This window comes from Microcaecilia unicolor, chromosome 7, assembly GCF_901765095.1.
Source record: "Microcaecilia unicolor chromosome 7, aMicUni1.1, whole genome shotgun sequence".
NCBI lineage: Eukaryota > Metazoa > Chordata > Amphibia > Gymnophiona > Siphonopidae > Microcaecilia > Microcaecilia unicolor.
The window spans coordinates 59,620,528-59,635,439 of NC_044037.1; the positions used below are offsets into that span (position 1 = coordinate 59,620,528).

Here is a 14,912-nt window from a genome sequence, read left to right on the forward strand (position 1 = left end):
TAATCTATGCTATACAAATACCACTGGAACTTACAGTAGGTGCACACACTTCACGATAATGTCAGTATTCTATAAAGGAAAGTAGGTGCCTATGTTCTTTTACAGAATTGGCTCCTACCAGATGCCCAGTTACAGAATTGTCCCCAAAGCATGTGAATTAGCATCCCCCTGATATTCAAAACCATTTAACTGGCTAGGAATGGCACCTGGCTGGTTGAATGGCACTTAGGGGCCCTTTCACAAAGTGGAGGTAAGCCCAATGTGGGCTAACCATGTGCCAAGTTGGAGCTACCACCGGCCCAATGCGGGCACCGGTAGTAGTTCCAGCACCAGCTCCCACCATTTCCCGTGTCGGGGAAAATAGGGCTTGATTTTTTTTTTTGCCGCTGTTACCTGGCGGTAATCGAACAGCTACACATGATATCCGGTTACTGCAGGGTTAGCGCAGGAGCCCTTACCGCCACCTCAATGGGTGATAGTAAGTGTTCCTCCCTGCATGGCCACACGGTAAGGGCATTCTTACCGCATGGTCATGTATTTTTGCAGCCTTGTTACCCGCTGCGGTAAAAAGGGCCTCAGTACGCAGCAAAAATTGCCACTGCCGCTACCACAGGGCTCTTTTTCCTGCAGCTTGATAAAAGGGCTCCTATACTGGCTATGCAGTGATATTTAGCAGAGAATAGCCGGTTATCCCCCACTGAATATTCCTAGTTAGTGCCTGGGAAATAAACGGCTATATCGTGCGATACAGCTGGCTATCCCCAACTATTCAATTCATATCTGTCTATTATAAGCTGTCACATTTTGTTGCTTAAATAGCTGGTATATCTTTGGCTGGTTTAAAGATAACTGACTATCTTTGAATATTGACATACCTAAAAGTAAACCAGATATTCAATGCAGGTCATCAGAAATGGCCCTGCTTTTAGGGGTCCTTTTACAAAGGCTCGCTGAAAATGGCTTGTGGTAGTGTAGGTACAGGTTTTGGGCATGCGCCGATCCATTTTTTAGCGCACCTGTAAAAAAGGCCTTTTTAAAAATTTTTGCCGAAAATGGACATGCGGGAAAATGAAAATTGCCGCGCGTCCATTTTGGCTCTGAGACCTTACCGCCAGCCATTGACCTAGTGGTAACGACTCACACTGTAACCAGGTGGTAATGACATACCTGCACCAAATGCCACTTGGCGTGCTTCCATTACGCGTGCCTGAAAATAAAAAATATTTTTCAGGCGTGAATACCGGATGCGCGCCAAAAATGAAATTACAGCAAAAGCCACGCAGTAGTCATGCAGTAACTCCATTTTGGCACACGTTGGGTGCACGTAGATGCTTACACGGCTTAGTAAAAGGGCCCCTTAATATCTGGGCTGACATGGGAGTTAGTTGGTTCCTTCCCCCAATCTGAATATTGGCCCTCCATGTGCTGTTTTGATACTTACCTTATGCTAATTCAAATGTTAACTGCTTACTGCACCTTAGTAAAAGAGTCCTTATGTAACTTTATTACTGTATATGAATTTGCATTTAGGGGATATTTTTTAAAGCTTTTTGGCATATAACTATTATACTCATTCAAAAGGGCTCTTATAAATGCATGTGGCCAAATACATATAAATAAGTGCATACATGAATAAGATAGCATGTATTTATATTCTTATTATATAAAGATATTGATAGAACAAGGTTGAATTGCATTGCACATGTGTATTTTATAATATGTGTGAGTACATGCATAGAGTATGCCCACACATTTACACCATCTTTAGATCAGGTATAAATAAGTGCACTCCTAGAAATAGTTTTGAGTATGTATTTTATAAAGGCACTTAAGAATCTATGTTGTCTTGCACCATTTTTTAAAAAATTTTAACATAGGTACCTTGGTATAAAATTATGCCCTATGTGATAATCTTTGGACTTTTTTGCAGGAGCTACTACAATTGAAAAATATGACCTCAGGACAAACAGCTGGATACAAATCAGCACTATGAATGGACGACGCCTACAGTTTGGAGTAGCAGTAATTGAAAATAAGCTTTATGTCGTTGGAGGAAGAGACGGTCTGAAAACTTCTAATACAGTAGAATGTTTTAATCCAATTACCAGAGTATGGTCTATAATGCCACCGATGTCAACTCACAGACATGGTTTAGGTAAAAGCTACAGCTCCTGAGATAAAGCATACTATTCTAAGAAAATAGATGGGGAGAAATCTTTTTCATAACAGTTGCTAAAAGTTGTCACAGTTGAAAATAAGAAAAATATATTTGACATATTCAAATTGTTTAGATTTATACAACTGTAGTGTACCAAGAAAAGCAGGACAAAAAAGAAAAAGAAAAAAAAGAAAAACATTCACTGTAAAATAATTTGAAAGAAATGACCAAAAGAGTAAACTGGCTGATATTTAAAGTGATTTTGCAGGCCGCTGATCGGTTAAGTCGCTTAGTTGGGGCTAGCTACTAATTTTCAGCAGCACTTAACCAGCTAAGAGACACTGAAATTCACGGTTAGCACCTAATTCAAAGCCAGCTATGTTGGGGGCATTCTGGGGGTGGAGCCAGCAATTGGTCACCTAAATGCTGATATTCAACCCTTAAGCTGCCAGGTTTAGCTCATAAATGGGACCACATTAATGTCCTATCTTTATACACTAACCCATGTCCACTTAAGTGCTGAATATCAACTTAAGTGGCTACGTGTTAGCTGGCTCAAAAAAGAAAAATAGATATTCAGAGCCAAAGCTGTACAGGATCTGGCTTTGAATATCCAGGAACAACTCTATCGGTGGTTAGCAAAGCACTCATTGCTACCAGCTGAATATGAGACCCAAAATGTTTAAGGATCATCTAAATTAGTGTTTCCAAACCTTAGTAAATCAGGGTTTTAGGATTGCCACAGTGAATGTCCCTGAGATAGATTTCTGTGCATTGGGTCGGCAATGTATGTATGCAAATCTATTTAATTCATATTCTTTATGAATATTCTATAAACCAGGCCAGTTTGTGCCTTCAATACTATTTTTAGCTTAACTCGGAATTAGTTTTTGCCTTTTCATTGATAGCTCAATGCAAGTTATGTACAGGTACAGTAGTTTTTCTCATGTCCCCAGAGGGCTCACAATCTAAGAGACCCTTTTACTAAGCTGCACTAGTAAATGAGTTTAGCATGTCCTTACCTGGGTCTTTTCTGCTTTTTTTTTTAGCATGGCAATCAAAAATGGCATTTTTCTATTTGTTGCATTTCTGGCCCCACACAGATGGCAAAAATAATGCATGTCTGCATTAGGCCATTTTTGCTGTGTTAGGTGCATGTTAGCACCTAATGCAGCTTAATAAAAGGGTCCCTAAATTTATACTGGAGGCAATGGAGGATGAAGGACTTGCTTAAGATCATAAAGAGTTTCAGTGGGATTTGAATCCTGGTTTTCCCTGATTCTCAGTTTATTGCTGTACCCACTGGGCTACTGCCACATTATTCTATAATCCTGATGTTGTGAAAAGTATGAGATTATTAGGAATGTCATATTGAGTACTTGTAGATGAAAGTTACTTTTCAAATTGCCAAGATTTGAGTTTTGTGTCTGCTTTTAATCCATTACATGACTTGGATATAGGGAGAAATTCTATAAATGGCACTCAAAAATGGGCGCTGGAAAAGATCAGTGTTGAGCGCTACTTTTTATAGAATAGCGCTTATGCCAATTCCTGTGGCCAACATCACTTACCCCTTGACTCATCAATGAAAATATTAGGAATCACAATTGATCAATTCCTTACCCTTGAAACTCAAGTTTCTAAAGTGGTCTCAAGTGTCTTTAATTCTCTTAAGAGTGTAAGACCTTTTTTCACTAAATCAGTCTTTCGTACTTTGGTTCAATCCCTAGTACTAACAAAATCTGACTACTGCAACTATGTAGGAATTGAAGCCGACCTTATCAAAAAATTACAAACTGCTCAAAATACCGCTGCATACCTCAAATGTAGATCAACTCATTTTGCGAAAGCAACTCCTCTTCTTTATAACCTACACTGGTTACTAATAAAAGATAGAATATCTTTCAAGTTCTGTATTTTTATTTACCAAATTCTATATGGTTCTGCTCCACCATATATGAACAATCTCATTGAATTACCCCCACGTAATGCCATATCATCATCCAGAGAATATCTCATTCTGCATTTCCCTATTTATAAGAATGTAATGTAATTCACAATGCCAGTTTCTCATATCAAGGTACTAAAATTTGGAATTCTCTACCAAAAACAATTAAATGAACAGATGATTACCTGAGCTTCAGAAACCTACTGAAAACTCGTTTTTTCAATTTAGCCTTTCAGAAAACAAAGAATTGTATTTGAACATTATTCATTCATACAATTAATTTTACTTCTTCTTTCCTACCTATTCCTATCTAGCCAGTGGCGTACCAAGGGGGGGCAGTGGGTGCACACCGCTGGGGGGTGCTGCGGCGGTGCACCCGGGGGGGGGGGCGCATCGGCGATCCGCCCCGGGTGCCATCGAGGCTAGGAACGACACTGTATCTAGCCCTAATTGTACCCATATTTATTCTTCTTCACTTCTTTGTTTATAAACTTAATTATGATTTAATCTTCTCTATCCATCTACCCTTAAGAACAGTTGCATCCAGGTTAATACACCACATATGTTATATTTATTTTACAAAGCCAATGTTATAGCATTATTTATTGTACTTTATAATCTGTTTATATAATTTTTAATATGTATCATGCATTTAATTTTGTTATGTAAGCCGCATTGAACCTGAGTCATTCTCGGGCTAATGTGGAGTAAAAATGTCATAAATAAAACTATGATCCAATAGATATAGTATCACTTCTTCAATGGAGGGGGTTCCACGTATATATCTCATATAATATCCAGCTCTCACAACTATTCAACACATTTTCACCAATGGTAAAGGTTATTCATATATTGTATAGTATCCCTCAGATGTCTCTGTCACCACCACACAGGCTTAATAATGTGAGCCAGGCACTTTTATGGTGGGCAGATATTCCTCATTTGATCCATTTTACTATCAAAACACTCTTTAATATAAATTCTTCATTTCTTAAATATATATCCTTTTTCACTTTTTATTCTTTCTCTATTTTTTAAATATATTCAAATGTATTCAAAACTGAAGCACTTAGCTTTTAAAACGTGGTCTCAATCTATATCCCTTCATCTTCATTTCAAAACTGGTCATTCATCTCGGAGAACATATTACCGACATGAATTCACATTTCGCAACTAGTGGTGTATCAAGGTCTATCTCCTAGAGATGAAACAAAATATATATTAGTACTTAATTTTCCATCATCAACAACCCATTCATACAATATAAATACCTCAATCGAGCCTGGAAACAACTTCCTGCTTTCTTTTTCATGTTTCAAAATGGTTGCGGCGTTCTAACCTTTTAAATAGGGGGTTTTCCTAACTTCATTACATCAATGTTTTTTCTCCACCAATCCCAGAGCTCATCTAATAAACTCCTCCTCATTATTCAAATTACTGACATCCATTCAATTTTCCGATTTAACCCCTTCGGTTACATAGAGTTTAAAGCAAAAATCCATGATTGTTCTTTATAATTCAAAATGCTTTCAACATTTTTTAAGAAATGAAGAATTTATATTAAAGAGTGTTTTGATAGTAAAATGGATCAAATGAGGAATATCTGCCCACCATAAAAGTGCCTGGCTCACGTTATTAAGCCTGTGTGGTGGTGACAGAGACATCTGAGGGATCCTATACAATATATGAATACCCTTTACCATTGGTGAAAATGTGTTGAATAGTTGTGAGAGCTGGGTATTATATGAGATATAAATAAAACTATGGGCACCAGATTTATGTGTGCAAAAACCTGATATAAATCCAGGTGTCCAAGTTGGGCAAGGAGATCCATTATTCTATAACACAGTGTACAACTGTTTGGAATGTCCCTGACCCTCCCATGACCCTCCAATGGCCACACCCCCTTTTGGGTTACGTTGTATGGGATTTAGGTGTCAGCTTAATAGAATAGCATGCGGCCAGATCTGCACACAAATCCTAATTGGTGCCAATTAATGTCAATAATTGGTTGTCAGCTTCCAATTATTGATGGTTAACAGCTTGTTAGCCAAATAAGTTCTGCACAAATCTTGAAAATGCACCCAAATTTGGGAGCTCAAATCTGGGTGCCCTTTATAGAATCCAGGAGATACTGTATATCATTTACCCCCCCCCTTTTTTTTTTTACAAAGCCACATGGCAATGCCGACACAGCCCATTCACTTTGAATGGGCTGTGTTGACATTACGTCACTGTAAAAGGGGGGAAGGGTTAATAAATATGGAAACATTTTTCAAAGTTTTCATGCAGAAAAATCTGCTGGTAAATACCTTCATTATAGTAGGTAAAAGAATTCAAGGGGTCCTTTTACAATCGTGTGCTGAAAAATGGCTTACGGTAGTGTAGGTGCAGGTTTTGGGCACACTCCGATCCATTTTTTAGAGTCCCTGTAAAAAAGGCCTCTCTTTTTGACTGAAAATGGTCGTGAGGCAAAATAAAATTGCCACATGTTCATTTTGGGACTGAGACCTTGCTGCCAACGATAGACCTAACTGTAAAGAATCTGGGCGGTAATGATCTATGCGCGTCAAATGCCACTTGGTGTGCATCCATTGCATGCACCAGAAAATAAAAAATATTTTCCAGATGCACTTGGCGAATGCACATCAAAATTGAAATTACCGCAAGGACCACAGAGTAACCGGGTGGTAACTCCAATCTGGCACACGTTTGGTGCGTGTAGGCGCTTACGCGGCTTAGTAAAAGTCATTCACGGTGTAGGTACCCATATCAAACAGCAGGTGGGATTTTGTCAGAAGAGGGAAAAGTATGCCTGCAGCTTTCAATTCACCTGCTGCAAAGCAGGTAGAAATGTATTTAAGTACTAAATACTCACTGTGCTCTCTCCATCTGGATTTTCAATGGAGAAATTCATATGGGATTTCCATTAGAAAATGTTCCTGAACTCCGGTGGACAAAACGTACCTGTCGATATATGCAGTGGAAGCAGCTATTTTAGAAACATGCATGTGGATAAAAAGAATGGCATGATCCCAGCAACTTCCGTGTATGAATGGTGCTATTTCCAAATGTAGTAGACCCATTTTACAAACCTACATGTGTAAGTACTGCCAATTAAGTGGTGAGGCCACAATTTTAATTTGGTTTCATTTTGGACATGGAAATAAACCAAAAAAAGGCTTAGGGAGAATGACTGCCTTAATCGCTTGTGTTAAGTTCTGGCCAAAACAATTACCTTTTAAAAATCTGTGTAAGCCTTTGAGCTGGTGAAAAAAACATAAGGGAGGAAATTTTTCCTCATGCGTGTTTATTTCCTTTGTAAAAATGGGCATACACATGTAGATTTTAGTCCTTCCCCAATCCTACCCAAACCACACCTTCCCTTCACCTCCTTGAAATATCTGTGTGGTGTGGATTTCCATGCATAAATAGTAGCTTTCTAAAATCACCATTTATATATGTATACAGTCTACACGTATTTACACATGGTTCTAAAATATGGAATTGAGGGGCCCTTTTACTAAGGCACGTAGGCGCCTACGAACATCCAATGCACATCAAATTGGAACTACCACTTGGCCACCACGTGCCCCAGGTGGTAATTCCATTTTTGATGCACGTCCAAAACATGTGATAGAAAGTATTTTCTATTTTCTACCGTGTGGCGCTTATCTGGGGGTATTTGGCAGTTTATGCGCGCTGACGATTACTGCCTGGTTAACGCATGAGAACTTACCGCTAAGGTGGCAGATCTCAGGCTGAAAATGGATGCACGCTGGTTTTAATTTTGCCGCATGTCCATTTTCAGCCACAAAATGGCCTTTTTTCCAAGCACACTGAAAAATGGACCTGCGTGCATCCAAAACACGCGCCTACACCAGTGCAGGCCATTTTCGGGGCACCTTAGTAAAAGGGCCCCTGAATTTGGTAGACAAAAAGTACTCCTACTGTGAGCTAGTATAAGATCATAACCATTTTAAAAAGATGTTACAAATCAATTGAGTGCCATTGATCTGATAACAACTTTGTTTTCAAATGTACAGGGGTAGCAGTACTTGAGGGACCTATGTATGCTGTTGGTGGCCACGATGGATGGAGTTATCTTAACACAGTAGAAAGATGGGATCCCCAGGCAAGACAATGGAACTATGTTGCCAGTATGTCAACACCAAGGAGCACAGTGGGTGTTTCAGCACTAAACAGCAAGTAAGTATATAAATCAGAATCAGAGCCACTGCTACCTTTTTCTAATTCCCTTTGCCAGTGATTAGTTTTTTGCCTTTAATCTGGATTTTAATAGTATCCTCATGGGCTTTTATTTCCTCCTAGTGACAACCTTGAGTGTCTGAACACTATGTACAGGTGGATGGGGTCACAAAAAGGGCAAATATAGGGGCCCTTTTACTAAGCCACATATGGGCACCTACGCGTGCCCAACGTGAGCGAATTCGGAACTACCGCCTGGCTACCAAGTGACCCGGGAGGTAATTTCATTTTTTACCTGTGTCCAGTAGGCGAACTGGATAATATATTTAATCTTCAGGTGTGGCGCTAACCAGGCGGTAATCAACATTGTACGCGCACTGACGATTACCACCTGGTTAACGCATGAGACCTTACCACTAAGTGAATGGGTGGCGGTAAGGTCTCAGGCCCAAAATGTACGCACTCCAATTTTCATTTTACTGCATGTCCATTTTCGGCCAAAAAAAGAGGCCACTTTTGCAGGCATGCTGAAAAATGGACCTTTGCGCGTACAATATATGCATTTACAACAGCGCAGGCCATTTTTCGGTGCACCTTCATAAAAGCACCCCATTATGAGCAAACAGATCTTGACCTGTAATAAGCAAGCATATTATGGGGTGATATGGGAAGTGGTGGCAGAGGGAAGAGATGGAATCTTGTTTGCAGTGGACTGTTCCGATGCAAAATGTTAGCAATCTAGTCTCAAAATGTACCAAAAAGAAATGTCTTTACATGTTGTAATGACAACATTTTTGAAACCCAATACAAAAGTCTCCAATACCAAAAAAAAAAACAAAAACCTTAATGTTACTAACATATAAATACTGGTACTGACATGTGCTTATATTCTGCAACAACCTTTGAGGTCCTTTTACTAAAGTGCACTGAAAAATGGCCTGCGATAGTGTAGGCGCTTCTTTTGGGCATGCACAGAATCATTTTTCAGCGCACCTGCAAAAAAAATGCCTTTTTAAAATTTTTGCCAAAAATGGACATGCGGCAAAATGAAAATTGTCATGTGTCCATTTTGGGTCTAAGACCTACCGCCAGCCATTGACCTAGCGGTAAAGTCTCATGTGGTAACCGGGTGGTAATGACCTACATGAGTCAAATGCCACTTTGAGTGCTTCCAATATGGACGTCCAAAAATAAAAATTATTTTTCAGCCGTGCATATCGGACACGTGCCAAAAAATGAAATTACAGCAAGAGCCACATGGTAGCTGGGCGGTAACTCCATTTTGGCGAGCATTGGGCGCACGTAGACACTTACGTGGCTTGGTAAAAGGGCCCCTTTAAGTTCATAGTGGGTTACATTGATCATACAGATACATGCAAATCCAAAAAAAATTGGAAACCAATAAGAATAAAATAAAGTTATCCTCTGCACATAATCAGTCCTAAACAAATAAACATATTTCTTAAAAAGTAATGTTTTCATCCGTTTCCTAAAAGCAAGACACATTTGTATCAGAAACTTTGAATGGAGTACCAAGAGAATTTACACTGTCAAGTTAATAATATTCTCAGACAATAAAATATTTCCCTATCTTTTGTGAGTCTGGTTTGATTTTCAGGCTAAATGTTTCTCTTTTCTCATTCTCTGATTTTGTCTCTGTTCTTCTTCTTTTCACCTACTGATGTCCTTTTTCTATTTTGATTCTCTTCCCTTTCTCTATCTCTCTCAGTTATGATATCTAATAATTTATTTTCCATCCTTTCTTCTCTATCTCTGCTCTCCTCTCCTACTTTTCCCCTCTGTTCTCCTTAGCTCTTCTTCCTGTTCTTACTACCTGCTTGCCTTTTCACATTCTTTTCTGCCTTCCTTCTCCTATGCTTACTCTTGCATTCCTCATCCTCTTCCTCATCTTCCCAGATTCCTTCTTCCAAATCTAGGGTACTCTCTCTGACATCCCATCCACTTTCCCTTTTCCAAGTCCCTCTTCCTGGGCTCTTTCTCCATCCCCTTCCACCTCCAGCCAGTTCTTTTTCTCTCTTCCTCATATTCATTTATCTATTCCCCTATTCAGGGTAATCTCTACCTTTCTCCTTGCATCCTTCTTTTCCCATCTTCAGTCTCTTCTCACCATCATTCATCCCCTATTCCCCCCTCTCTCTCTCTATCCCCATCCCAGGTTTATCTTCCCTGTCATAATTCCCCAGAAACTGCTCTCCCTTTACAACCTTGGAAGGCTGTACCCACATTTTCTCCCTCTAGCCCCCAGAAAGTGCTCCTCACATCCCCTTCAGTCCTATAATGTTCGCTGTATCATTATCTTTTCCTGTAAAAGTTCTCACTTCTTATCTTCCTCCCTTGAAAACTCTTGTCAGATTCCTTTCCCAGCTTTCCCAATCATCTTCAACTCACAATGTTTCCATCCTGGCAGGAAGAGCAGAACTTCACAGGGGGCCAGTCTAAGATTTTGAGCTGTGTAGGTCCCATAGATCTGTGTTTCCCAGCTCGGTCCTGGAGTACCCCCTTGCCAATCAGGTTTTCAGGACATTCACAATGAATATGTATGAGTTTGATTTGCATATATTGCCTCTATTATATAAAAATATCTTTCATGCATTTGGATATCCTAAAACCTGACTGGCAAGGGGGTACTCCTGAACTGACTTGGGAAACACTTTTATAGAAGTCAAATATAGTAACATAGTAGATGACGGCAGATAAAGACCTGTACGGCCCATCCAGTCTGCCCAACAAGATAAACTCGTATGTGCTACTTTATATGTATATCTGACCTTGATTTGTCCTTGCCATTTTCAGGACACAGACCGTAGAAGTCTGCCCAGCACTAGCTTTGCTTCCCAGTTACCAGTGTTGCCACCCAGTCTCTGCTAAGCTTCTGTGGATCCATTCCTTCTGAACAGGATTCCTTTGTGTTTATCCCACGCATTTTTTAATTCTGTTACCATTTTTTTCTCCACCACCTCCCATGGGAGGGAATTCCAAGTATCTACCACACTCTGTGAAAAAATACTTCCTCACATTTTCCTGAGTCTGCCCCCCTTCAACCTCATTTCATGTCCTCTAGTTCTACCGCCTTCCTTTCTCCGGAAAAAGGTTTGTTTGCAGATGAATACCTTTCAAATATTTGAATGTCTGTATCATATCATATCACAGTTGATATTGCAAGACTGGACATGGGCATAGGCAATTTGCAGTAGTTTATATTCTAGTATTCCATCCACAACAAGAAATCAGCTGATTCTGCACTGCTGAGCTCACTCTGTTCTGCCCACTGCTGTTGGATGTTCTCTGGGCTACCCAGAGCTTCTGTCACTGCTGACTTGCTAGATAGGTCAATTATGTACACTGCTGCTTCTCACAGGTGCATGGTCTGCATAGCAGATTTCTCTGGTCCTGATCAGAATATTTTTGTAAGACATTTTCTTTCCCACAAATGTATTTCTAATTTGGTTTTATGATTTGAAAATTCATTTAAAAGAAAAATTAGAAAATAGATTTTACAGATACTCAGACTGACTGAAACTACCATTTTCATTAGCAGTAAAAATAATGAGCTCAATACCCCAAAACCCACTGAGCAAATTAGTTATCTTGAAAAAGTTATCTACATAATTTTATCTGTATATTCAATGGGGTTGACCCAGGTAAGATTGCTGCTGAACAGATCTGGATAAAAATATCCAGATAAAAGTACGACAGCACTTTTCCTGACCATACTTATGTACATAGCTTTAACTGGTTAGCACTATCAGCTTACTGACTGAATGAAGCTGAACCTTCCAAGAGAATCCGCAACCACGGAGAACTCAAAAGTCCCATGGGAAAGCACTAAAAAAAAACATACAAAAGTTTGGCTTCTCTGCAATATATACAATTGTTCACATCAAAGGTCTTTTTAAAGACCACTTTTTATCAAAACACACCAAGACAATAGATGATTATTCATCCCTCTATTCACACAGACTCCTGATGCAGGCCTAGCGGCCGAAACACAACATTGTGTTGAGTTCTTCATTAATAAACGTTTCTACTCAAGAGGTTCTCCAGTCTCTGATTGCTGTGGTCTACTTCCCACTTTTGCTTGTTTGTTTGTTGTTGTTTTTTAAGTTGAACCTTGCACAGAAATGCCTCTTGAAACATTTAGCCCTGAAAAACATATTTATCACTCAGTTTAGTGTGTGTGGGGAGGGGGGAGGCAAGGGGGGAATTTAAATCCTGAAGATTTATCTGGTTAACTCCAAAGGGGTCCTTTAACTAAGCTACTGTACAAAATGGTTGTCCTGCTTATAATCGAAAGAGAAAAATGCCTATATTGCAAACCAAATCGGGAGATGGGCGTCTTTCTCCCGTGGGCGCCCAAATCGGTATAATTGAAAGCCGATTTTGGGCATTTCCAACTGCAATCCATCGCGGAAACGGGTAAAGTTGACAGGGGCGTGTTGGAAGCGTGGTGAAGGCGGAATTGGGGCGTGGTTATCGGCTGAGGAGAGATGGGCGTCTTTAGCTGATAATCGAAAAAAAAAGGCGTTTTTACCGTGATTTTGGGTCACTTTTTCTGGACCCTTTTCTTCATGAACAAGTCCCAAAAAAGTGCCCCAACTGACCAGATGACTACTGGAGGGAATCGGGGATGACATCCCCGGACTCCCCCAGTGGTCATTAACCCCTCCCACCAACCCCCCCCCCCCCCACTTTACAAATGATTTTTCCAGCCTCTATGCCAGCCTCAAATGCCGTACCCACCTCCATGACAGCAGAATGTGTTCTATCCTGTGACAGCCTTTCCCTGGTTCTGATGTGGCTCTCGGGTGAGTGTGACACCTTTTCTGTTATGCGCACTGCAGAGTCACATCAGCAATGCATTGTGGAGGGTGTAGGGTATTGGGCTCCGTGATTCCAGTAGCTTGTGGCAAATGCTCATGATGTTGGTAGTTGATAGGCTCTACTCCCATGGTGCTTTTCCCCCTGCTTACTGGGTCAGAGTGTGCCCTGTTTTGTTTCCGGTAGTCTATGCGGTAGTGGCCATTTTTGTAAGCCAGTTTTAGATCCCTTTCACGTGTTAGCCACGTTACAGAACCTTGAATGTGGCTGAAAGAGGGCATTGTACAGCATTCTGCCAGCTCTGACCTATTGCTCATCTCAGTACCAGGGAGACTCGTTGCCAGTGGGGCACAACCTCTGATCTGCAGTTAACAGTGAGTAAGCATGCTTATTCCAATAAAGGACGTTTTTGGAGAGATTAATCTTCAGGTGTCAACTGGTGTGCCAATGTTATATAGCAGCAACAAGTCCTAGAGGCCTGCGTATATGCAGGTCCCTGGAGCACTTTTAGTGGGTACCGCAGTGCACTTCAGCCAGGTGGACCCAGGCCCATCCCCCGCACCTGCAACACTTGTGCTGGTAAATGGGAGGTCTCCAAAACCCACTGTACCCACATGTAGGTGTCCCCTTCACCCCTAAGAGCCATGGTAGTGTTGTACATTTGTGGGTAGTGGGTTTTGGGGGAGGGGGGTTGGGTGCTCAGCACCCGTGGTAAGGGAGCTATGCATGTGGGAGCGTTGTCTGAAGTCCACCGCACTGACCTCTAGGGTGTCCAGTTGGTGTCCTGGCATGTCAGGGGGGCGAGTGTACTACGAATCGTGGCCCCTCCCATGACCAAATGGCTCGGATTAGGACGTTTTTGAGCTGGGTTTTTTTAGTTTCCATTATCGCTAAAGAAAACAAATGCCCAGCTGAAAAACGTCCATTTTTTCAAAAATACGGTCTGTCCCGCCTCTTCACGTACTCTTCGGACATAGACGCCCATGGAGATAGGCGTTCGCGTTTGATTATGCCCCTCTGTGTGTCGTTATGTGGGTCTTTCCCACAAGCTAAGACCATTTTTACTGCAGCAGGAAAATGGATGATATTCCTATTTTCTGAATTAATGGCTGTGTGCTAATTTTTCCATTAGCATGTGGCCATTAATAAAATCAGTGCATAAGCCATTACCGACACCTCTTTTGTAGGCAGTAAGGGCTCACATGCTAATCCTGCGCTAATCAGCATGCAGTAATGTAAACACTCTCCACCCCCCAGACATGCCCCCTCCCACAAAAAATATTTTTTAGCATATGGTTTGTACAGGGAGATCCAAAGCTGTGTCCCACAGTAAGCCATTTTAACCTGCGCTTACCGCAGCTTTGTAAAAGGACCCTAAAGGTAGCCAGACAGTTATGTTTTAGTGACAACCCCAGTGTTTTTAAATAATTTGTAATGACTTGTTAGTTTCATTTACCTTTAAATTACAACTTAATCTACTTTGAATTTTAAAAGTCTTCAATTTTCTATAAGTGGTTTAGAATTAGGGAATGGTGAGCAGGTTCTCATTAAATCCTATTTTATTTCTCTCCTCAGTGATCTGGGCCTTAATAACCAGGCTCCGGCTTGACTCTGTAGCTGAAGCTACAGTGCATAGAATTGTTTCAGACCCCTTAATCGGGGCTTTGGTCACCAGAGGAGTTTCTGTTCAGTATTTAGGTCCTGAAAAGGAAGGGGCAGCTGTAACTACAGTGGTGCCCACTGATAGCCAGTTGACAC

General features: G+C 40.7%; 1 protein-coding gene across 1 annotated transcript in view; it reads left to right on the plus strand.

Annotated features, from left to right (window-relative positions):
- Positions 1-14,912, plus strand: part of KLHL4 (kelch like family member 4) — a 344,793-nt gene that overhangs the window by 310,726 nt on the left and 19,155 nt on the right. Inside the window, exons 7-8 of the mRNA XM_030209452.1 lie at positions 1,931-2,155; positions 8,153-8,315. Coding sequence (XP_030065312.1) covers positions 1,931-2,155; positions 8,153-8,315 — 388 coding nt within the window. The remainder of the gene's footprint in view (positions 1-1,930; positions 2,156-8,152; positions 8,316-14,912) is intronic.